Source organism: Diceros bicornis, chromosome 19, assembly GCF_020826845.1.
Source record: "Diceros bicornis minor isolate mBicDic1 chromosome 19, mDicBic1.mat.cur, whole genome shotgun sequence".
NCBI classification, from domain to species: Eukaryota; Metazoa; Chordata; class Mammalia; order Perissodactyla; family Rhinocerotidae; genus Diceros; species Diceros bicornis.
Window position 1 is genome coordinate 38,064,620 of NC_080758.1, and position 26,284 is coordinate 38,090,903.

Sequence of the window (26,284 nt, forward strand, 5' to 3'; positions counted from 1 at the left end):
GTCTGACTCCCTTGGCAGGTATCACCTTGACTGCAGGTAACGCCACGGCTTTGAGTAATGCCAGCCGGGCCACCATTGCCATCTTCTGGTAAGGGACCAATGCTACAAATGTGCTAAGTTTTACAAGGAAGGAAAACTCAAGCTCGTTTTTCACTTTTGGTCAACTAGGCTTTGCCAGCTGGCATGAATTCCTATAATGAAATGAATATTTGGTTTAAAATGCTGTAATGTATACTCAGACCATGGAACCATGTGAAGGTCTAACTTATTTACAGTTTTGGCTTGTGGGGACTACCTTAGAAATCCATATCATTTTCTACAGTTGGGCCACTTTTTATTTGGCAAAAAAGATTTTCTCTTTTTTCTGCCTATGAAACCCTGTCTGACTGCTTCATTAGCTAACACATATGTGAATTTACATCATCGATAATGGCAGCAAATGCAAGGAATATGGTTTTAATAAAATTTTAGTATCTAATATCTCTGAAGCATTAGGGCACAGAACATTATAGGCCTGGGATAAACAATTCACATTCAATAGGGGCATTTTAGCATTTCTTGGTGACATTTACACAATTTGTAATTTAGAGATGAGTTTATGTTACATGGTAAAACTTAAGAGTATATTAAAATAACTACATTGAGAAGGGGCAGTGAGAATATGGGGTCACGGTGACAGTTTATGCCATAACTAAAGGACAGTTTCTGTTGTCCTACTGGTGCTTATTCTTTTCTGATGCATCTTCGTTTGGCAACTTCTCTTTCCCTCCCCAGCTGGGAAGAAGGCAAGCACTCAGGTGAGCTAAGGGGGCTTTGCTGTTTAAAGGAACCCTGTAGTGAATACCTAGAATGGAAATACTATTTTGTGAGGCATTTAAGCACTTCCTTACTATAATCCCATTTAAAATTTAGATTTTTTAAATGACCTAGTAAGTAGCTATTTGGCATTTAAAACCTGAAGAGTGTCACAAATAAAAGCTAGCTACCATACTTGTTTTGGTTATTAAGGATTTAAACACATAAGTTGATCTTTCTAAGCTGGATCAATTTGATATTTGATATCAATTTGATATTTACAGTTCTGGTGATCAGTGTAATTTTTCTAGGAATTTAATAGTCACAAGACATACATCTAATAGTCATGATCACATTATTAATGATGCATGAAAACACTCCTTAAGTCTTACCCCATCTACCCCTATGCAAAGACCCCTATGCAAATTGCCCCAAATAAAAATGGTTAGGTAACTGTCTCTTCGAGAGAAAGGGCAGACTATCATTTAGATTTTTACAAAAGTGATGATATAAAATTTTTACAAAAGATTTACAAAAGTAGAGTATTTCTAACATGTTATCTGTTCAGAATTCCTGCATTTGTTTTTTCATTCATTCATTCATTGGTTTGGCCTTTGTTAAAAGTTAACAGTGATACAAGAATGCTTTATGGAGTGGAAGTAGTCTGTCAGTTGGCCAGGTGATGAATCATGGAATGGAATTGTTTCTGTTACCAAATTAAACCTTTAACCCCATAAAAAAGCCCTCATTGATAACGTCTGGCAAGGTCTATGCTAAGAGGACCCTTTCTGTGTTGTTCTGGGCAGCTGGGAAGATGAGCAGCAGCCCCAGCTCTCTTCTGGCTGGGCATTTTCTAGTACTACTTTGACTCTGGACCATTTGCCCCTCTTTCTCTTCCTCCTCCTGGCTGGCCTTAGATCCCTGTGAATTGTCCAATGCCTGAGAAAGTCTGATTTCATGTAGCAATTTCTAGAGCAGGGTTTCTCTACTTGGGCACTAATGACAGTATGGACCAGATGATTCTTTGTTGTGGGCTATCCTGTGCATTGTAGGATGTTTAGCAGCTTTCTTGGACTCTCTCACTAGATGCTGCTTGTGACAACCCTAAATGTTTCCAGACATGGCATACTGGAGGTGGGGGTGGGAGTAGGGGAGGTGAGGGTAATTTTGCCTCAGAAGCACCACAGTTCTAGATTATGAATGATAGATTCCTTCTTCTTAGGCTAATTACTTGGAGGTAAACTGTACTGTCACACTTCAATAGGTGCTGATGTATGGCACAGGGTGTATTTTAGCCTGAGGATTCCTTAATTTGAGGAATTCAGGGTGGGGAATAGGTTTCCTGTTGAGGGCTAAGGCAGAGTTAATCAGGAGGTACATACCAAAAATAATTTAATTTAGCCTCTTTTTTCTCACCAAGAAAAATATTTAGTTCCCCTGTTTGTTAAATTAGGAACAGGCATCATAAAACTTTATTTCATAGGAATAACTAACTATAAACTTCATACTTGTCATATTAAGGCAGAGATGATGAGAGAAGACTAGATCTAGCAGGCAAACGATAGATGTGTAGAGACGAGGAAAAGTAGACTCTGATTTGGAAAGAAGGAAAAGGAATTCGAGGAGAATAGAAAAGAGATTGAAGGAAGAAAAATGTTCAGTGATTTTGAATGTTTTAAAAATCGTTACCTGCTGCTCATCTAGTTGTAGGGTTCTCATTTCAAAATTTATCACTTGTTACCCACTATGTTTTCAAGGGATTAGCAAATTTATCAGTGTTCATAGATCTTCAGTTGCTCTAATTAGTAAATCTTCAGAGAATTCTTGGAGAGAGAAAGAGAATGTGTGGTTTGCTGGTACAGGGAGGATCACTGTATTTTAGTTTGTGAAAAAAAAAAGACCAGTGAAATATCACCACCAAGGGTAGGTGGAATCAAGCAGATGCCAGGATCTGCCTCCCTATCTCTAATTTGTAAGAATATATGTGGTCTCTAAATTTAAACAGTTTGAAGGAGATCTTTTCTGCAGTGGTTCTCAACCCAGCCACCATATTACAATCAGGTAGGGAGCTTTTAAAATATACTGATGTCCAGGCCCCATCCTGAGAGAGTCTGATTTAGCTGGTCTGGGGTAGAGTTTGGACCTAGGCTTTAAAAATTCCCCAGGTGATTCTAATGTGCCGTGAGGGTTGCAAACCCCTATTTCTAGGCCAGTGATTCTCAAAGTGTGGTCTCCAGACCAGCAGCATCAGCATCACCTGGGAATCTATTAGAAATGCCAATTCCCAGCCCCACTGCAAGTCACTCAGATGAGCCTTTGCAGTCTGTGTTTGTAACATGCCCTCCTGGTGAATCTGATGCATGCTCAAGTTTGAGAAACACTATTTCAGGCATTGGGTAGTTGTGCTTGGAGGACCCTGAATCCTGAGAATCAAGGGTATATAATAGTGGATGTTGGAAATATTACTCCAGAGGCAATGATACAGTCTTCAGAGTTCAGTCGTCTCAGGAGACTCTTCGCTTATCCAAGGAGGAATGCCTGGGAGCTGTAACTTTCCACTGAGAGCCTTCTTAAGGTTTAATTGCTAATGTGTAGCTAACAGCTGATACCCGGTTGTCCCTCCCACTCGTTTCAGCTAAGCTTTCAACTTCGCTCTCAATATTCTTAATTAATGATCTTCAGCTTCTGAAGCCATTTCATCAGTGGTCTCCTGTCCCAGCACGTTTCCCCTTTGAGCAGTCCTTGAAGAGGATGTTATTCCCAGCAGTCAATTAGAAAAGGAAAGTAGAGGTGGCTCTAAACAAGTCCTGTGACCAATTAACTACCTCCCTTTATTCCTCTTTGTAGTTCTCTAAAAATGGGTCAGGGGAAGAAAATCTCAGGCTCTCACCAGCAGACCTCGCCTGTTTTTGGCTAACATTCTTCTATCTCGTTTGGTATTTCAGTTTCCTGCCTTAGGCATGAATTGGTTGAAAATTCGCTTTGAACTCTTGCTCATTTTGTAGAAACTTGATGAAGCAGTGATGAAAGTAGTTACAGGATTGTTTCCTGAGCTGTCAGAAGCTAAGCAGAGTAGGAAGGGAAATTCAGCACCAACTTTAAGGTTCATTCTCAGTGAAAGCCAAAGGACTAGGAACGATTACAGTGGCTGTAATAATAATTTTAAGAATTTGCCTTCAATTTTGTTTTCTGATTTGATAAAGTAGGGTCATGATGAAAGGGGTGAAAGGTGAAGGGAAACTTAAAACTTCTTAATCTTCTAATTGACAATAACAGTTTTTATTGCTTCATTTTCTATTTACAAGGGAAACACCTTTAAATAAAACAGTTCTATTGGATCAGCACCGTCCTTTGTAAAGTTCATAGAAATTTCCCAAGGTTAGTCCCTATCATTCCCTCACATGCAGTGCTGAGGAGCCTTCTGGAATTCCCTTTGGGATGGGAATCCCCTTGCATCACTGGGCACTTCCTATTACCGGGTTCCCGATGTTGTTTGCTCTTTTGGTTTTAGTCTCTCTCTAAAATAGTAGAACCAGGATTTCTGAACCAGGAGTCACTTTAGGGAAGTATCTATGCTGTCCAATATGGTAGCCACTAACTACATGTAGCTATTTATTTTTTATTTTTGTTTTTTTTAAATAATTTTATTTATTTATTTATTTTTCCCCCAAAGCCCCAGTAGATAGTTGTATGTCATAGTTGCACATCCTTCTAGTTGCTGTATGTGGGGCCTAGTTGCTGTATGCTGAGGCCTCAGCATGGCCAGAGAAACGTTGCGTCGGTGCGTGCCTGGGATCCGAACCCGGGCCGCCAGCAGCGGAGCTCGCGCACTTAACCGCTAAGCCACGGGGCCGGCCCTACATGTACCTATTTAAATTAATTAGTAAATGCTAATAAACCAATTTAAATTTATTAGCATGAACTAGCCTTATTTCAGGTACTCAGTAACCACATGTGGCTTGTGCCTAAGGTATTGGACAGTGCCGATGTAGAACATTTCCGTCACCAGAGAAAGTTATTGGACAGAGCTGGTCAGTTTTGTCACCCTCGTAGTTGGGATTCTGGAAGTGAGAACAAGCTCATTATTTGTTAACTACTCCCAATTTATTAATTACTATTTGTTAACCACTACTGTACTATATTTTTTCTCTTTGAATTTAATCCTAACAACATCTCTGTGAGAGCAGGCATCATTACCCTATTTTATAAACAAGGGGATTGAGACTCAGAGAAGCTGAGAAACTTGCCCCAGGCCATATGGCCAGAAAACGGTGCAGCCAGTGTTTGGACACACATCTGCCTGATTCTAAAGCCCGTGCTTTCTTTGTTACAGTGTCTCTTAGAAGACAAGTTCTCTGATTCTTGAGGTCAGTAAGCCCACATCTTTAGGGGTACACTAAAAAAACAAAAACCAGTAACCAGTGGTGCATTGGGTGGTTGAAACGGCTAATGGATAAAATGAAGCAAATCAGTAGCAGATCCTTTCCTCTGTGGATTTCATCACTCCTCACAACTAAACCAGTGTCCTGTGATAACAATGTGATATTTATGCAGGTATCCATTTTCACGTGTTTTATGTCAATACAGTTTGATCTCCTGGGTTGAGTGTGAGCACACCACCTCCCACAGCAGATGATTTCCCAGTTAGAAAGCCTGCTGGTCAGAAGGTCTTCCTTATGTGGAGCCAGTACCTGTCTCCTTGTGGTTTCTCTGCTCTCACCTGGTTCTCTATCCCTTAAGACCCTACAGAACTAAAGAGGATTGTTCTTCCACATTTAAAAATCCTGTTAATATTATTTCATCTTGGTTGTTTTCTTCTTTTTTAGGTAAATCATTCTGATTTCTTCAACGGATCCTCACAATAGGATTTTGTGTTGCTCCTATTCTGGTCACTCTTGAAATTCTACTACATGACAGTTTATCTCAATTTGCATATTGAGACTAAACACTAAATGCATCAAGCGTAGCCATCATAATGCTTACTCTGGCCGCTACTGTTAAGATAGCCTAAAATGAAATTACCATCATCGATGGCCACAGCGTTACGCTGTCCATTCACAGAGCTTACTCTCAACTGAGTACCTCAGTGCTCAGGCTGTTAGTTTTTTGGCCCTTAACATATATCCTTGTTAAATTCCATCTAGTTAGATTGATCTAACTACTTTCTTCAACTGATCCTCATAACCTGATTTTAAGTGTCTCTAAGTCACAGAGATCCAGTTTTTTGTTTTTTGCCAGATCAGTTTTCCTACCCCAGATATTCATTATCCCCTCCTGTGCAACATCACCCGCCTGTTTTGTGGGCATGTCCACTATATCTTCATCTATGTCACTGCTAAGAATGTGGACCAAGGCCAGGGTCAAGGAAAAAGCTCTTCACTGTCTCCCTCCATGTCGTTGTTGAACCGTTCATGGCTCCTGTGGTTATGGCTATTGAACTAGTTATGAATCCATCTAATCATCATTTCATCTACTCCTATTTTTCTGTTTTTTATTCACCAGAAGTCATTTTTCATTCATAGATTCATTCACTTAATATTTATTGAGCTCCTACTGTGTGCCAGCCAGGCCCTTTTGGGGGTAGAACTGTTAGGGTTTTGCTAATAGATTAGATGTAGACTATGAGAGAAGGAGAGGCATCAAAGATGACTCCAAGGCTTTAGACCTGAACAACTGGAAAAATGGAGTTGCCGTTTACCAAGCCAGCTTACCTATACCTAGTGGGAGCAGGTTTGAGGGTAAAACATTAGTGGTTTGGTTTTGGACTTGTTAAGCTGTGCATGCCTATTTGACATAGAAGTGGAGATGTAGAGTAGGCAATTGGATATGTGCATCTGGAGCTGAGGGGAGGTCTGGGCTGGAGCAGAAATGTTAGGTGTCATCTGCATGTGAACTGCCCGGTATCTGAAACCTTGAGACTGATGAGAGTGTAGGTGGACACAGGAGAGGTCTAAGGACTGAGCCCTGGTCAGTTTAGACATGGTGCTATGGGGATGAGCTAGCAGAGGGGACTGAGAAAGAGCAGCCAGTGAGGAGGGAGGAGAAACAGGAAAGCATGGTGTCTCAGAAGTGAGGATTTCAAGGCGCAAGTGAAAGAACCACTTTGTTAGATGGCACTAAGAGATCAAGTAACATGAGGACCATTGCATTTGGATACACGAAGGTCATTGGTAACCTTGACAAAACCTGTTTTGATGAGGGGATCGGACAAAAGGATGTCATGGGAAACTTTGCCCGATTCCTGGCTGAGGTTCATATCTGCTTTGTCAACCACATTCCACTTGTCTAGAAACCTTGTCAAAGAAGAGAATAAGGTTAGTTTTTCATAATTTGGGTTTTCTTCTGGATCCTCTCTAATAATCTGTTGGGCATTAAGTTTTATAGTTGCAAAATCTATCTTTCTCTCCTTTTTGCAAAGTGCAATGTCATTTGCCCCTCTCTAGGATCTCTTTGCAACTCCAGTGCTCCTCATTACCCCAGTGGCTGAGCCGTGGACAGTGCCCATCCTCTTCGTGCCCTGGGATGGGTTCCCTTGAGCCCAGTGATGTGAACTTGGTTAAGGGACTTAACGTGCAGTTGTGTAACCTCCGTGTCTGTTTTGGGCTTACAACCTCCTTCCTTTCCATTTCTGGCCTTTCCTTTCCGTTTCTTCCTAAGGCTCTTTCTCAATCTGGCAGATAGATCTCTTTTTCCCTTTGGATTCCCATCACCATCTTTATCATCCTAATCCAGAGGTGAGTTTTTAAGATGCTCAGGGAGGCATTATTATATCTGTGGTTCTCAACCCTTGCTGCATATCACATTCACCTCTCGAGAGTTTTTTTTTTCTTTTTAAGGAAAATTATAATTTGAGTTTCTTACAACTCTAAGGGAATTATTTTCTTATAATTGTGATAAAATTGTGATGTTCTTTACTTGTGAGTTTCAGCATTGTAATATATCCAATTCTGGTGAGCTGTCACCTTCCATTGTGTTACATGGTGAAACCTAATTGTGTATTTTTTTCTTCCTTTCTGTTGTAACCTCCAAAAACGTTCCTGTATTGTACTGAGAATGCCACGAATAGTCCTCAAGGAGACATAGTGGCCTATAGCAGTGGTTCTTAAACTTGAGCATGCACTGGAATCACCCTGGGGGCTTGTTAAAATATGGGATACTGGGCCCCACCTCTAAGATTTCTGAGTGAGTAGGTCTGAATTTGCATAGCAAACAAGCTCCTGGAGATGCTGATGCTGCTGGTGCTTTGAGAGCCGAGGCTCTAGGCTCTACTGGGTAAATATCCTTGAGGTTGTGCACACAGAGAACTTTCCTGAACTGGCAGAACCGGGAGGATAAGCATGGCCAGGAGCAGAGATGAGGCTGGCACTTGACTTGGTCGGGCCTCTCTGAGGCTCTGGTAACCCTGAGCCTTGCAGAAGTGGGAATTTTTCATGTGCAACAGGCCTTGGGAAGTCCTCACTCTGGCTGTGTTTTGGTCTGCAGCCATATACTTGGATTCTGTTTGCCTTCCTCTGAAGGTTACACGTGGCCTTATCTTTGGCCTCAAAGTTGGTTTGGAAAACACTACCCTTACCCAGTTTAGAAGAGCAAATGTAGCCCCCTTTATCCACAGTACTTACACAATATTAATACTCCAGAAAAAAATCAAATGACAGCTGGGTTGGATAGTGTCACAGCTTTATCTGGCAAGTCCTTTGTTATATTTGAAAGTAGACGAGAAGATTCCAGAGAAAAAAAATACTATGTGGGGGATTCCTTAAATTATTTTACGTTTAACCGAAAAACAGAATTCCTCTAAGTCATCCATATTCCCCAAAGTATTCATCAGACTCTTTGGTGTCCCCTCCCAAGTCGGTAGGAAAATTATGCCGCCTATCTTTTATCTCCCTTCCTCTTTCAAGAAATCTCCCTTCAAGACTGACCACCCTTTAGAACAATCCACAATTTCTAGGCATTGATCACTAGGGGAATATTTACAGGGTTTTCCTTTTTTTTTTTCATTCTGATTCATTTATGATTTCTTTAACTCATAAGCTGCACTGCTTTTCTTTCGTTTTTCTTGACATTGAAGAGTGTCAGAATTCTTCAGAAATATAAGAGAATATTTTCTAACATTAATTTTTAGAAAGTTTAAATTCAAACCTACAATCCAAAGCTTCTTGATAACACATGCTAGATAAAATTGTGAGCAGAACTTGCGGGGAATAACGTCCCTGTTGTTTACCAAATTCTGTTTTCACATTACTAAGTGGTTGGCCATAATTGGTCCCGAACACACTCCTGACCGGCCTACCTGTTGCTAACTCTGAATGTTGCTTATCTTTCTAGCTGCTTAAGACCCTCTCAAGACAAGTTCCCTATAGACAAGTACATAATAATTTGCCTCAGGTTTTCTTTTCATTTCATGTTCTCTGTTACAGAAATATGTGAGAGGGGAGTTCATATTTTTACCTTGTAATCTGCTGTGATTACAAGCCATCTGTTCTTTTTCTAAGAAGCAGTGTGTGGCCAGAGTAAAACCATGCAAAAGAATTATGAGACATTTATTAGCTCTTAGTAGGAATAGGTGGAAACCTGTGCCCTATCTATTTGTAAATCTTATGGAACTGACAATTCAGAGTTCATTTAAAATGCCTTGGAATTTGAGGCAAATTCTACCTTTGGAGGAAAAAAAAAAAAAAAACAACCAGCCCATGTTTCTTTCTTGAGCTCTTTGTAATGGCTGTCACTGTGCTGAAGGCTTGTGCCTGCATTCTCTCATTTAATCCTCAAAACAACTTCATAAGGTGTTTTTCATTATTGTCCCCATTTTACATTGCAGGAACTTACAGTGCTACAGGACCGGAGTCTGGTAGCATTGAGGCGCAGGGCAGGGGTTTGAAGTCAGGTCTGTCCTTCCCCCAAGTTGCTGTGCTCATTGCTGCACATGCTCCGTACATGCCACAGGCTAGTCTCCTGAGAAATACCAGCCTCAGGTTACATTTGAAAGAATAATTTCTTGAAAATCATTAGCGAAAGTGTCTAAAGAAATTGTCAGTTCTTATCTTTCAAAGGAAAGGACTGAGGGTCTCTTCCTAACCAGGAGCACTGTTCATGCAGTGATGGGCTTTCAAGTCTGTGACTCAGCCTCGAATACTACCTAAAGGTTCCAGTGGCATGTGTGAAATTTAAGCAGCACTTCATATTACCACTCTGGTTGGCCTTTGCTTTCTTTTCTTCCCAGCCGCACTTTGCTCCCCTGCCCAAATCTTATCTAGGAAGACTATGAACCACTGTGTGAGCACTCTAGGCAAAAAACTCCCAAAACTCTTTCTTAGTAGGAGACCAGAGACAATTTGCTGAAGAACATCAGCCTTTTACTCTATTTTTTCCTCCTTTTAGGACTTGTCATCAAACCCATTAGCTCTGCTTTTGTGTTTTCTTTCTCATTCCTTTGTGATTTGCTCCTTAACCATGTAGAATCGTTTCCCAGCCATAGTAATAAATCTGTTAAGGAAAACAAACAAGTGACTGGAAAGGTGTGTATCCCTGACCTGTAGTCAGAAGTCCACAACAGACACCAAACAGGAGAGAGAAACTCCCTCCCCTCCTGATTGCTTTTCACTTCAAACAAGTCACACCCTCCCCTGCATCCCTTTCAGCCAGTAAAACTTGAGCTCAAAGGACTAGTGATTCATTTGCAACCAAGGAAGCCCCACACATGTTGCCTCTAAGGGGTCTGAAATCACATCGTCAACCACGGTTTTGCAGCTTGTTCCACCTGATTGGAAGATGGGAAAATAACCATTTGGCATGGAGCAGTAGGCATCGCTACTCTTTTTCTGGGGCGACAGTATTCTCTGCATACATGAGACAACCTTAATTGCAAACCATGAGCTTGATTCTGTGGTGTTTCTTAATCTGAGGACAGGGTGCAGGTGAGAGGGTGGTAATCCCTCCTGGAGAGAGAACAAGGCAGACACGTAAGTAATTTTCATCACTGATATATTTTTTCATTCATTTAACGAACACTCTTCACTGCCATCTATGTGCCAGGCCCAGTACTAGGCATTAACAACCCAAAGGTAAGAGAAGGCCTCTCCCCCACACAGGCAGCCCATGGGAGATGGATGTATGTAGCCGTGTGTTTATAGCCCGTCATGAGTTCCACAGCAGAATATGAATAAAGTGCTGTGGCAGCAGAGAAGAGCTTAATACTGCCTGAAGGTGTCAGAGAATGCTTTGGGGAAGAGCTCGTTGGTTGCTAAGATTATTGCCTCAGCCAACTCCACTGAGCGTCTCCATTTCCCTTGGCTTATACCAGGATTTCTAGCCATGTGACTGGCATTTTCTGTCATTGGTTGCCAAGACTACATCATGCCCACAAACGTCAGCACAGCAGGAAATGTGCTTCCCTGATCTCTATTCCAAAACAATGGTGGATTTTACTACTGTGCTTGAGTTGTCCATAGTGAACTGATGGAGGACAGTACAAGGTGCCAGACTCAATGTGGCTCTTTCGTAACCTTTACAGGAGGGCAAACATTGTGTGTGCAAATAGAATCCAAGCAAATGGTTGCAAACCAAAACACAACCAGGAGATGGGATCGTAAAGTGGAAGGTGGAAGGCATCTTGAAGGAGATCTAGTTGTGTCCACTCGTTTTACATGGAGGGAAACTGACATGCAGAGAAGGGAGGTGGCATACTCCTAAACTGGGGTGTCGTCAGAAGAAATTCGTGACCTTAGACTTCCTGTGCTAGGCTTTTCTCCCATTTGTCATCAAAGAGCTTACTCCAGGCCTTCTCCGTGTGCTGTGATCTCAAATTCAGGCTGTGTCTAATTGTGTTACTAAGATTATAGAATGTTCCTTGTACCTGGCCTGGCAAGTATTGCCAGGTTGGCAGGGCACCACACCAAACAAAACCCAGCCATGATCACCAGGGATCTTCTAAAAGAGAAAGAGAGCTCTTAAGTTTCTCAATATTTCCAGAACACTGAGTGGTAATCGTTCATGCCCCTCTGGGTTGTCATGAGAATTAAATGCAATAATGTACTGAAAGGGCTTGACGCAGTATCTGGCACACCATAAGTGCTCAGTGAATCTGAACTGTTGCTATTGCCAACTTGTTCACCCTGAGTGAGTTTTTGCAATTAGATTAAGGATATAGTGTATTCCAATAGAATGACTCTTTATTGTCCTGTCCTCTGACCTAACCGTCTTCTGGCCTATTGTATATGCCTCCTAAAGGTATGCTGGTTTCTTCTCTTGAATGCAAGCGCCAAGCTTGTATTTCTTGGGCAAGTATTTTAATGAGGAACAGGCCAAGGGGGTTAAATTGACAAAATATTTGCATTGACTTTTCTTCAGCTTTAACTCTGGATAGGATTGTTAATGTCAGGAGACCTCTCTTCCTGCCCCCACCCCGCACCCCCCCTTCAGCGTGATTTATTGCCTTGGTCCTCAGCTGCATTCTTTTCCTTCTCTTTCTCCCCTTCCTTCTTCCTAACCACCCCTCCCCAGTCTCTGTGGTGGGGCTTTCGCCACTGCACAGCACACTTGTTCCACCAGGGTACCACACCGTGGCAGCGTCAGTATCTGAACTCGGGAGTCAAGGTCCCCAGGGGAGGGGGCTGAGTAACCCTGTTCAGAATCCTTGGTTCAGTCACCCAGTGCCAGTGGGGCAAACACGGCTGCCATTACTCAGCCCAGAGGGAATAGGAGGTCACTTCCCAAGTATAGTGGAGTGGGTCCCAGGCTAGGCAGCCTTAAATGTGCCCCCACATGGGGTCTGAAAGTGAGTCCCGAGTGGCGTTCCACAGGGAGGATATTTCTTCAAAGTATATGCATGGCAGTGGGCTTTGGAGTCTAATGGATTTGTATTTGATTCCTGGGTCTGTCATTTACTGCCTGTGTAATGTTGGACTAGTCCTTACCTTCTCTGATTCCACTCCCTTATCTGTAAAATGTAATAGTTGTGCTGCTTCACAGACTAGTGGCAATGATTAAATTGAATACCGTAGGTTAGGCTTAGCACAATGCCTAGAACATAGATGCTCTGTAAATGGTACTAAATGTTTTAAACTGTGCTTTTTCTTTAAAAACCATATGATTTTTAATTTCATGCTGTAACATATGCAGTTTGTTTTGATATGAAAATATTTAATATTTTTCTTAAAGCTTTTTAGTAAAGTTGATACTCCAGGAAGATAATTGCCGTGCTTTTTCATGAAGGTCTTCAGGAGAAATGTGTTTGTAGATTTAGTGTCAGGAATGATTGAGTCACCCTCAGCACGGATTCATTCTTATGGACTCTCGCCTTTTTTTTTTTTTTTTTTACATTGGCAACTAGCAAACTCAGAGCTGAATGCTGCAGAGACTTAGGACTCTGGTGGGAATTCTGTACAGACCTAAATCGTTGGCTTCATTTTAGGTTTTTACCTTTGTTTGTCTTACTTACTTCTTCCATTTTTAATCTTTTGCCTTGTTAATCCAAGCTGCCTTAAATCCTTAATACCAGGTGGGTGTAAAATGCCAATAACAACCGCAGCAGACCCATATGGATGAGCTGCCTGTGAATAGTCCCATGGGCATGGCTGAAACTACTCACATGCTTAGAGCATCATCTTTGCTGAACTCCTCCCATACCCAACCACATCCTCTTGATTCTGTCTTTTGAGTATCTCTCTAATCTGCCCCCTCCTCTTCACCCATCACCTTCTGTTGTCTCTTATTTGGGTTCTTGTGGTGGCTTTAAACATGTCTCCATGGCCCTGGTGATTTCCCCCACCAGCCCATGCTCCACACTCCAACCTGAGAGAGCTCTCCAGTCTGCAGGTCTCCTCGGCCCCTTTGGCCTGTCCTGAGCTCCTCCGTGGTCTGAACCCTCCTGCCCTGTTGGCCTCATCTGCCGACATTGCCCTGTTTCTGCATTATCAGATTCTTTTCTGCCTCCAGAGCACGGCGAGCTATTAAGGACTTTTTCCCTGTGTGGGTGCTGTTTGTTTTTCTCTCTCCACCGCTTGCCCTACTCCTCAGGACTTAGCTGAGACATCACGCCCTCTTCCCTGGCTTCCCTCAGGCAGAGTTGTCACTCTGCTACCTCTAGTCTTTGGGTGTGCACTGTGGTCACTTACTATAGCGCTCTGTGGCTACCCCTCCCTCTCTCTGGCCCAGTGCCCCTATTAAACTCAGCAGGTGTTGAATTAATGACTGAATGAGTGAGTGAGAGAATGTGGGAAACCTTCCACATATCTCAGAGCTCTGAACCTGCTTCTGTTTGAGATATCTACACATGTGAGAAATATTAGCATTTTCTCCTTTATTTTACACTTACCCTGAAGATTTGGTACCAGTTCAAGTTAAGTTGTGGCTTTGGAACTCTTAGGAAAGAGGAAAAATCACCAACATGCTTGGTTGGCAGTGAGTTTAGGGTGAGGTAATCCTAGGATCTTTGTATTCCCTTTTCTCAAAATAAGGGAAATGACTGGTTGTTGTTGGTGATGATATAGTTGTCACCACTCCAGAATAAGGAGGGAGGAAGCTGTTCTATGATGCATCAGTGTCCCGGGCTGAATCAGAATGGCCTTGTCCCCAGAATGTGCTCAGAGCCCTTAGGTTGCAGGTAAGGCTGTGGTTTGCCCAAAACTCAGAACTCATTTGTCCTGTCGTTTGTTCGTTCATTCCTTTCTTCCTTTCGTTAAATACTAAGCACTTACTGTGAGCTGGTACTGTGCTAATCCCTGGGGGCGGAGTCCACTGAGATGTAGACCCTGTCTCCACCAAGGAGCTAACAATCTAGTAGGGGAGGCCCCTGCGTGGACCAGCCATTGATGCGGAAGTAAATAAGCAGGTGAATCATGTGCCCGATCCACAAGTGGGAGTGACAGACTGTTCAGAAAAGCTCCAGAGATGTCCACGCTCCTGCTAGGATTTGAGGATGCACAGGAACATTGAGGTGCATTGGAAGCCGAGGGCAAAAACAGCAGGTTCCCAAGAGCAGGGGGAGACAGTGGGAGAGCAGGGCTCCATCAGAGGCTGGTGTGTCATGTTTGGAGCCACAGCAGGAGTGCACTGCTCCCATTTGTGTGTTAGAGATTGCTCAGGCAGGGGCCTCGAGAGTTCACCTGGGACACAAGAGAAGTAGCCCTCATATTCCAGGTGGGAGATGATGTGAGCTGCAGAACAAGAGAGGAGGGTGTGTTTAGCTCTGTAAGAAGTAAAATCAACAAGACATGCTGACTGATTGTGGAGGGTTAGGGAAGGGGAGGGGTTAGGGTTGACTCCCAGGTTTTTGGCCAAAACCTCTGGGTGGAAAGGGCTGGAAGCTGGACCAGACCCTGGCTGCTGACTCACAACCCAGGGCATGGGATGTGAAGCTTTTTCTAGTAGCCTTTGGGCTGGTAAAGAGGTAACTTGGCCTGTGTAAAATGAGTAGCTCTGGCCTGAGAAGGAAATGATGGTTAGTGTGCTGCTCCTCTCAGCAGAGAGCTGGAGAGTTTATCTGCCAAAGTGGAAGTAACCTCCTCCTAATTAAGCAGGAGGAGAAGTGGAGGCTGTGTTGCTGGCAGCAGTAAGAGGCTTTTTTTTTTTTTTTTTTTTTTACTTCTGTTTACTCATGGGAGAAAAGCAGCAAAGCTCTGCGACCAGGGAACTTTAGAAAGGCAAAATACCTATGATTAGTGTGGGAGTTGGAGAGAGCTCTTGCTGGAGATCTCGGAACTGCTGGCTGCTGGGGGGAGGAGACTGCATGCGTGCCAGGGGGTGGAGTCTGGCAGAAATCCCGGGAAAGGTTGAGTGAGCATCAGAGTGCAATTCCATGATTTATTAAAAAAAGAAACATTCTAATCAATCTGTTTATAATCAAACTTATACTAGATTATTTGTGATCAAAGTTAGGAAATGATGAGAAAATACCAAATTGGACCTTGCTGTTTAATTCTTTGTAAATTACTATTACATAGTATCAGTGCAAATTGTTCAAGCACCACTTTTTTTTTTTTTTTTTACTATTTTAAAAATGATTTTTGGTAACGAAGAAGGAGTGTTGGAGAACTTGGTTTGAGGAGTCATGGTAGAGTAACCTGCAGGAAACCCAGTAAAATGTGAGTGAGGCATATCCCGCTGCCGTGGAGGGGCTCTCATTCTATGATCCGTGGAGCCTCAATGGACCCATGATAGAACTTAGAGGGTCGGTGGACTTGGATGGGACAAAAAAGTACATCTTTCTTTTGACCATGTTCTAATAAATTTAGTTTTTGTTATGAATGAAGTATTCAAAATATAATTGTATTAGCAATATTTGTCACCATTAGAAGTCATAGCTCTTTTCATGTTATAGTTGTGGCACATATCTGAAAATGTCATTTATGCTTATCACTACTTTGGATTTATAGTAGTTATTAGATCACCACTATGTGATCTATTAGATCACTATTAGATCCCCCACTGTGTAACAAGAGCCAATGCCTTAATAAACAAGTACATATATTCCTATATCACAAATTTGTTTTTTTTTTAATTTGCATAACCTTAAATAAAATTGGTTTTCTTTTTGATCCTATGGATTGTGTTTCATGCATTTAAAAACATTATTCTGAGCCTGTTTCATCAGCTTCACAGCTGGCCAAACAGGTCTATGGCACACAAAAGGTTAATAACCTCTGGCTAAGATCCTGTAGTTGTGGCATACTACCTCCACCTGGTGGCAGCATATTCCTTAAAGGTTAAATCTATAATCAACAGTTGTGAAAAAACTTAAAAAACAGTATACTTGAGTACGATTTTCAGACAGTTTTGACCACAACCCACAGTAAGAAATAGGCTCTTCATCATAACTCAGTACAGTCATACATAAGTTTCACCAAACAATACTTGACCTTACCATGTGACACATTGGTATTTTTTATCTCGTTCAATATTCTCTTCGATTCTCTTTCATTAAAATAAAATGCTGGTTGCAGAACACTAAACTGCAGTTCAGTGAGGCACACTGCACTGTGTGACATCAGGGGAGACCATGTCTCATCATCCTTCTCGATTTATTACCCAGTGAACTGCACTTCGTTCTCCCCCAAAATATCCACATATTTTCAGGGACATAATACTTACATTTTAAATAACTGTCAATGAATATGAATGTATTTACACAGTATTTAAAAAATTGTTTATTACTGATGTGTAATTTATATACAGTGAAATGAACTGATCTTAGGGATGGACCCCATCAGGATATAGAACACTCCCATCACCACACACAGTTCTTTTGTGCCTGTTTTCAGTCAGTGCCTCCCCAGGAAATCGCTGTTCTGATTGCTTTGACCAGAGATTTAGTTTTGCTGTTCTCAAACTTTATATAAATGGAATCATATAGTATGTAATGTTTTAGCCTGGCTTCTTTTACTCAGTGTAATGTTTTTGAGATTAGTCCATATTGAGCTTATCAGTAGTTGGGTGAGGAGCATTCCATTGTATGAATATGCCACAATTTGTTTATTCCGTTGATAGAGTTTTGGGTTGTCTTCTGTTTCGGCTATTGTGAATAAACCTTCCATGAACATTTGCGTACAAGTCTTTGTGTGCACATATGTTTTATCTCTCCCAGTAAATACCTGAGTTGGAATTGCTGGCTCACGCTGTAAATAAATGTCTGTTTAACTATAGGAAACTAACAAACCATTTGCCAAAGTGGTTGAATCATTTTACATTTCCACCAGCAGTGTGTAAGAGTTTGGGTTGCTCCACACCCTTACCAACATTTGGTGTGTCAGTCTTTTTAATTTTAGTCATTCTGGTAAGTATGTAGTTGGATCTTTTGGTGGTTTTAATTTGCATTCACCTGGCACTTTTTTTTCACATGCTTGTTAGCCATTTGTTTATCTTAATTGTGAAGTATCTGTTCAAGCTTGGATTTTTTTTAATACTGATTTGTAGGAGTTCTTTACATATTTTGAATACTAGTTCTTTATGTCAGATATCTGTATATGTCAGGTATATGAATATTTTCTCCCAGTCTGTGGCATATGTATTCATTTTATTAATGGTGTCTTTTGATGAGCAAAAGTTATAAATTTTGACAAAGTCCACTTCAATAGTTTTTTCTTCTATGTTTAGTGCTTTCTGGCTACCGTCTAAGAAATATTTTCCTGCCCTAAGATCGCGAAGATAGTTTTGGCTTTTCTGGTTAGGTCTATGATCCATTTCAAATTAATTTTAACATATGGTGTCAGGTAGGTTTTAAGTTTCATTTTCTTTCCATATTTATATCTGGTGTTCTCACACAGTTTGTTGAAAATACTTTCCTTTCACCATTGAATTATAACACAGAATTTAAAAAAAAAAAAAAAAAGCTGTTCAGCCAAAGAGGTATAAAAGTGAGTTCTCCCCGTGGGCCATAAACTGACCCTGTGAGCCTCTGAGACCACCCCAACCTGCAATCTTGATCTTCTATTCCTTTTATAAGTTAGTTCATCCACAGTTATCTTGAAATTCTCAGAAATTACTTTACTCTTAAGGTGTAAGAATTTAAAAGGCTACCACTTTTTACAGAATCTAAGCTGTGCCGCAGAGCTGCTAGCTACATGTGGCTGTGTAAATTAAATTAAAATTAAATAAAATTTAAAATTCATCTTCTCAGTCACAATAGCCACATATCAGATGCTCAGTAGCCACATACAGCTGTTGGCTACCCTATTCAACAGTGAAAGGAAGCAAGCTTTGTGCAGTTTCACAGCGTATTTTAATGAAACTTATTTAGTTTTGATAACTGTCATTCAGCATCTGTCAGTCCTTTTTCCTGTCTAAAAATGCAGTAGCTTACTGTTCTTTCCTACCTAGAAGAAAGAGTTCCCCTGGCTGTCCATGGAATCTTTCTTTTCTGGAGTCTGCCTGGTTCTGACCTATTTAACTTCTTTCAATGTTTGATAGTCTTCTAACTGCCACTGGATGCCTGGGCAGCTCTCTTCAAGGTGTGGCCCAGAGATAGGTATTTTGTCTTTTCTATCTTGATAAAAATTGTATTTCTCCTTAGCATTGTACCATAAATATTAAACTTGCAAAAAGTAGTAGGTTCTGACTTGTAGCCCTGTCCCATATTAACATTTCTGTCCAGTCGTGAACTTTGCTGCCATTTCATCATGAGCAACCACATAGGAATTTGTGAGATTTTGTCCCATTGTTTGTTGGATGTGAGCTCAACTCTGCCATTAATGTCTTTCAGTGTGGGGATTTTGCTGTCCTGGTGGATCTTCACATATTGCCGCAAGGTTCAAACAAAGATACCAGCTGGTTTTCTGAACAGAAGAAAGAGGTACCACAAAACTTTTCACTATTTAAATGCAAGTAGCTACTGCTAGAAGAAATATTAATGCCTTCCAGCTTTCATTTTCATTAGTGAGCAAAAAGTATTGAGTGATATTTAACCCTTGAAAAACAATTGTCATATTCCCAATGACAGACGTACATCTGCTTTTTTTTTTCCTTTAGAAACTGACACATCCCTATATTTCATATACTACTCTGTTATTTAAACTAGAAATTTCCTCCTTCTTTGTTTTGGGGGAAGAGATTCTCTATATTAAAAAAGAAAACATTAAGGTGACTATTGGGTAAGCAGATATTTTAACCTGACCGGTTGTGAAGGACAGACTGAGCACCTGGAGCAGGTGTGGTGGTTAACACAAGGCTCATCTTCACACCTGTCTGAAATCCTCATCTTCTCCACTTTTATCTTGTACCATCCTTTTATTAGCATGAGACTTTGACAAGAAGTGCAGAGATGTTTGGCTATGTTTCTTCTCTCACCACAGTCAGTCAGTAAAGTGAATTGTCCTGTGGCTGGGAGCATGCTGTTTGACCTCCCTGGGCCTCAGTCTCCTCCTCTGCAAGTGAGGGGGTTTGACCAGAGGCTGTCTGAGTCACTCCTGGCTCTCATTGCCATGATCCCACCCAAGTGCTTGTGTGGCAGAGGGCCAGAAGGCCCACTCAGCTCTCGCACGTGCTTTGCTTCCTTCTCCAGGTCCCTGTACTAAAGAACAAGGAGAGCGAGGCAGCAGCTTTTACGTAACTTTTAAAATATTATAGCACTTGGTGTCCTCCATGATACTCATTTGTCACAATAGCTTTTCAGAGCTAGAAATAAAAGTAAGCTTTATTAAAAGGTAGTATATGAAGAAGAAACTAATGATAGTGGCAAAAAAAACCTAAAGAATGTTTTCTGTAATAACTGTTTTCGATCAGCTTTTGAAAATGACTGAAAAAAAAAAAATACATCTCCCCAAAAGAGAATTTATAAGTAATACATTTTCAGTCACAAGGTAATGAAATTATCGGGACTTTGCTGTCATAATTTTGCAAAGGATACTTGGTGGCCCAAAGCTGGGAGAAGGAAGGCACAAGATTTGATATGATGGGATTTTTCTTCCAGGTTAATGACCATGGGGTGTCTCTTTGGGACTTCATGTTTAGTAGGCCAGCATCTCCTGCTACAACTCACCTCCATATATTCCAAGCTTTGGCTTACCAACACATGTCCCCATGATTGAAAACAGTTCATTTATTTCCTCAAAGTGACTAATATTCACCTGAGGGGAACCTCACCCAAAAGGCTTCTGACTTGACTTACATTAACAGCATTCTGGAATCCACTGTTCCAGGCCCAAATTTTCCTCCATTCTCTCCCAGCTTTACCACCTCAGCCTTAGATGTTTCTCAACGATATTTAGTCAGTTTTGCCAAGAGTCAGTTGATGTAGAAGGCTTTAAAATAAAGCTATGAGTATGTGAATCACCTCCTAACCAAAGCGTGAGGCTAGATTTTTCCAGGGTGCCACACGCAGCTGTGCTGCTCCACCTAGTACCTATGTCCGGGCAGCAGGGCATGACTTAGCAAAGATGCTCCGTGCACGATCAGACCTGCAGAGCTCTGCTGCCGTGGCAGCTGCAAGAGGGCAGGTTGGGCCAGCAAGCCAAGCTTTCCTCTCAGAGCAAAGTAGATGGTTTGCTGCTTCTACTTTAAGTTGTCCCTTTAAAATATGTTCACGGACATTACAATTGCTCTGGGATAATTTGTGTGTGTATGTGTGTGAGAAAAGAGAAAAGCTAATTGAGGAAAGGATGTGACTTTAGCCTATGTTCAGTGTCTCGATGCTTTCATCTTTTTTTATCATTAGATCATCTCGTGGTTGGGACTTCATGAGCAATTGATTTGATTGCATCTTAATAGTAACTTTATATAGTGCAAGTCTTAAGAATATCCAGTTCCTTTTCAGAAAAATGAACTAATTACATGTATTAAACATATGTTTGTTTCGACTCCAGGACTAGTAGTCTTTGTACCCAAACAGTCAAACTCAGACTGTTCCATTTGTAAACTTGAGGAAGCAAACATGAGCCCGTGTTCGCCTAGAGATGCCGTATGTCTCTCTCTCGCTCATTGATTTTAACTTGGTCTTCTCGTCTGCCCCTTCAGTGTAGCTGGGAATTTGTCTTTTCTCGCAGTGCTTGGGTTCTGAAGAGAGTGCTGTGCTCAGTGTGCTGTGGTCAGTTACTAGGGTATCTTGACCACATTGCACATGATCCACCTTCCATTTGTCAAACCTGACTCATCGAAGGAAAACCCCGTAACTATTGGGAGAAAGTTTATGTGTATGGTTCTTTGCTTTATTTTTGTCCTACTATTTTTAGTTCTAGCCATATAGGGCATTTGTGGCCAAATTTTAACAATCCTTGTTTCCATGTATGTCTTTCACATATTTTCTAGCTCAGTCATAGTTGAACCCTGCATGTGAAGCAAAATTCTTTAATTGTTAAAACAACAGTATGAGGCAAGGCTGCCTTTCTGTTGTGTGAACAATGCCAAAATACTCAGCTGTAAATGGATATCCCTATATTCCACAAGGCACTGCATCTTTGGGCTGCAAAATGAGAGCAGGAGAGAGGAGACCAGAGTTTGTAGTTTATCTAGAAACTCACATTTGTGAATTAAATCTAGGGTTTTCTATACTGTTTGAGGAGTACATATATTTTCAACAAAAGAGAAGTTTGGCTCTCATTGCCCTTCTAAGCAGCTTAAAACTTTGTTCTCACTTTAATTTATGAAGATTCTAAGAGATCAACCTGAGATGGCATTGCAAGAAACCAGTGAAACAGGTTTGAGGTGACCTCAGCAACTCTGAGCCTTCTGCAGAGGAATTGAACCAGAATTAGCAATCCTTACGCATCACTTCTTAATCTCAGTTAGGAAATTTAGATTTGTGTGCAATTTTTTCCTTTCCGTACATTAGGTTACATTTTTTTGGTAGTGTGGCTAAAATGGACGCACTTTAGCATGGTTTGACTTTTCAAGTTTTGTTTTTCTTTTTATACATAACACTGATACATAAAACAATAGACTGCTCCATAAATTTGCTAGTGGTATGGTATATTGACATTGAATTAAAACCTTGTGTTTCTGTTGCCTAATAAATATTAATCTACTTTAGAGAACTATGAGAAGTTAAATTATTTTCACCACTAATAAGTGAATATAGTGCAGTTTTCATAAAAGCAAATGGGCATATACGGTATCATCAACAAGAGTGTAGAGGAAAATCTGATTACTGATTTCTAGTTCTCTTTTCAACCCACTACTCAATGTTGTTCCTTTTTTAGTATGTGGATTTGTAAACCTGAGGCCAGAAACTAATGAATGATGGTGTTTAGAGTAAAAAAGTTTTTTGAACCAAGTTTGAAAGATGAGAAATATTTGTATAAAAATCACTGTTTCTGGCTCTTCTTGAACAAATCAGAAGATCTGATGACGCTGTGTCTTGTATCCCCACATGATGGCAGTCCACTGAAACTGTGGGGGCCTGCCCCCTGTTGACTAAGTTGGGGTCAGGGTTCCCATTGACTATGCCCTAGCTCCCGGCTGCTTCCCTCATCCACAGTCCCCTGTCTGGACACAGTGGGCACTTCACTGGGGCCTTGCTGCCAGCCAGTGTTGGTTCTATATGACTTCTCTCTTCTGTTTGTCACAATACAACTGATTGATGTTTATACAAAACCAGTCATTACCTCCCTGATTTCGTCACCACGTCACCCTAATTTTCACATTCAAGTGTTTCTGTCTTCCTTTTAGTAATGTGAAACTGAGGCAGAGGGAAATTAAGTGAATTTCTCAGATCACAGAGTGAGCCAACATTATGGTTTCGAATAGACCTCAGTAGCAAATGTAAATCTGCTGTGTTATCCATGAGCACAGATAGCATTCCTTTCAGCATTCAGAGCTAAATAAAAAAACAAACAAAATGTTCAGCTTTGACTTTTTAATGTGCACGATGTTGACTTTTTTTGCATTGCATTAAGTTAGAAAATTATATCTAATTTTTAAATTTACTTTAGGAAGTCTGTCTACTGTTAAAAGAAACCATTGATTCAAGAGTTAAGGAGTACTTGGAGGTTCGTAAACAGCACAGGCCGTCTAATACAGAATTCACAAGATCCAGTCCCTTGTCCTTAAAAGGTAGGCACAGAGTACTTTGATTTTGGATAAAATTTCTGCTTTGTAGAGATGGCAATTATGTTTGACTCTAACTGTCATGTTAGTAGAGTGATACATTTAAAAAATATGTTCTAATGAAGATGCTTTGTTTCTAAAGAAAATTAACCAAAAAGCCCTGAAGGGCTTTTAATGGTAGGCAAAATATATAAAAATAGAAAATAAAGCATTCCTAAGGAAACTGTAAATTCTTTAAAAGATTTTTTTTTGACAAGTAGTCTTTCAAATGTATGTACATTAAGACTGACTTGATTTGGGGCTTGATGCTTTTAAATGCTTTCCTATATATCACCCTATTTCAGAGGTTTTCAGCTGGGGGTGATTTTGTCCCTGGGGACATTTGGTAATGTCTGCAGACAGTTTAGGTTGTTATAACTGGGGTGGGAGGGATGGCGAGGAGCTTACTGGCATCTAGTGAGTAGAAGCCGGGGATGCCACTAAATATCCTACAGTGTACAGGACAGCCTCCCACCCCCCACAGCAAGGCATTATCTGGCCCAAAACGTCCAGGGCACTGAGGTTGAAATATCCTACTCTATTTCCTAATAACCCTTGAGCATGGTAATGTCTTTGAGTTATAGGTGAAGAAACTGAGGATCTGCAAGATTAAGGGGCTTGCCTGAGTAAAAGATCATCTTCTTGAGGACAGAGGTGATCTTGTTTATCTGACATCTTCTTGGGCCATCCTCGCCCCCCTCCCAGTACTTAGCCCAGTGCCTGATATGCAGATTCAGTGATATGTTGAAGGAAAGAGTACTTGAGTGACAAGTGGCAGAACCTGACCCCAGCCCTAGCTCTTCTGACTCCCAGCCCACTGTTCTTTCCACTCTGTCGTTGTTGTGTTTTTAATTTTTTTATGTCATGTCAGTGTTTCATAGCACTCTGTGGTACAAATACAGTCAACCTCGTGTTAATCCTCAGAGGACAGTGCTGCACTGCTGTGAACTAGATTATGCCAGTACAACATCTTTTTAGGAAAATAATTGTGTTAAGTATCCCCCTTTAAAGGCATACTTGATCTGAAGCGTTCACCCGGTCACAGCTGTTAAGTAGACAGACATTAACTTTCCCCAAACTGAAAGCCTTGAATAAATGGAATTTTCAGTCAAGACAATATTCTCTTAGATGATGCTTTCAGGTTATTCACTTAGTAATAGTATAAATCTTGAGAAAAGCCATAGGAGCTTGCATTTTTTGTACCCTGGCAGATCTGGCTAGTCTCACAGTCTGACTGGTACAAAAGGAAAAGGGCCAGGGAAGGTTCCAAGACCTCCATCTCTGATGTGGAGGTGGCTTGGTCCATACCCATCCTCAACTAGTCCTTTTCTGCTTTCCTCTCCTACTGAGTGAGGAAAGCTCAAGACTCAATTTCCTAGCCTCTCTCACAGATGGGGAACACAGTTCTGGCCTCAAGATGAAAATCAAAGCCTTTCTTGGGCTCATGTGAGCAAAAAGTTTGTTTTTAAACAGAAAAGTGATATTTCTGTACATATAATTTTGTAATCTATTTTTTCCACCTTACATAATATAAAAGTCCTTTAGAACACATACATCACAGGGACCCGTCCCGTGGCTTAGTGGTTAAGTTCATGCACTCCACTTCGGTGGGCCGGGGTTCTCAGGTTCAAATCCCGGGCACGAACTTACACACCACACCGCTCATCAAGCCATGCTGAGGTGGTGTCCCACATACAAAATAGAGGAAGATGAGCGCAGATGTTACCTCAGAGCTAATCTTCCTCATCAAAAAAAAATAATACATCACCATTTTTAAAAATTTAGTTTTATTGTGGTAAACTATATATAAAATAAAATTTACTATTTTAACCCTTTTTAAATATACAATTTAGTGGTGTTAAGTACATTCACATTGTTGTGAACTGTCACCACTATCCATTTCCAGAAATTTTTCATTATCCCAAACTGAATGTCTTTGCCCATTAAACAATGATTCTTTGTTACTCCTTCCTCCAGCCCCTGGCAACCACTATTCTACTCTTATATATATTAGGTAACTACTAGTAAGTAAATAAATACAAATATTTCTATATATTTCATCTGTCAGTGAAGTACTTCGGTAGTTGGATTGTTTCCACCTTTTGACTGCTGTGAATAATGCTGCTGTGAACATGGTGTACAGATATCTGGTTGAGTTCCTGCTTTCAGTTCTTTGGGTATATACCTAAAAGTGGAATTGCTGGATCATACGGTAATTCTGCGTTTAATTTTTTTGAGGAACTGCCATACTGTTTTTCCATAGTGACTGCACCATTTTACATTCTCACCAACAATGCATGAGGGTTCTCGTTTCTCCACAATCTTGCCAACATGTATTTTCTATTATCTTGATAATAGCTATACTAATAGATGTGAAATGGTGTCTCATTGTGGTTTCGATTTGCATTTCCCTAATGAGTAGTGATGTTGACCGTCTTTTCATGTGCTTATTGGCCATTTGTATATCTTCTTTGGAGAAATGTCTGTTTATGTTCTTGCCCATGTTTTAATTGGGTTTTTTTTTTTGTTTGTTTTTGAGTTTTAGGAGTTCTTTATATATTCTGGATATTAATCCCTTATCAGATGTATGATTTGCAAATATTTCTTCCATTCTGTAGGTTGCCTTTTCATTCTTTTGATAGTGTCCTTTGATGCACAAATGTTTTTAATTTTGATGTAGCCAATTTATCTATTTCTTCTTTTGTTGCCTGTGCTTTTGGTGTCGTAGCCAAGAAGTCATTGCTTGAATCCAGTGTCATGAAGCTTTTCCCTATTTTATCTTCTAAAAGTTCTATAGATTTAACTCTTACATGTAGGTCTTTGATCCATTTTGAGTTAATTTTTCTATATGTTATAAGGTAGGGGGTCCAACTTCGTTCTTTTGCAGGTGGATGTCCAGTTGTCCTAGCACCATTTGTTGAAAAGCCTATCCTTTCCCCCATCAAATAGTCTTGGCACCTTTATCAAAAATCATTTG

The 26,284-nt window shown here is 40.8% G+C and overlaps 1 protein-coding gene across 3 annotated transcripts in view; it reads left to right on the forward strand.

Annotated features, from left to right (window-relative positions):
• SLX4IP (SLX4 interacting protein) overlaps positions 1-26,284 on the forward strand; it is a 183,437-nt gene that overhangs the window by 97,935 nt on the left and 59,218 nt on the right. For all 3 annotated transcript variants that reach the window (XM_058563215.1, XM_058563214.1, XM_058563216.1), the window contains 2 exons: positions 18,992-19,081; positions 23,154-23,274. In XM_058563215.1, the coding sequence (XP_058419198.1) occupies positions 18,992-19,081; positions 23,154-23,274 (211 nt within the window). The remainder of the gene's footprint in view (positions 1-18,991; positions 19,082-23,153; positions 23,275-26,284) is intronic.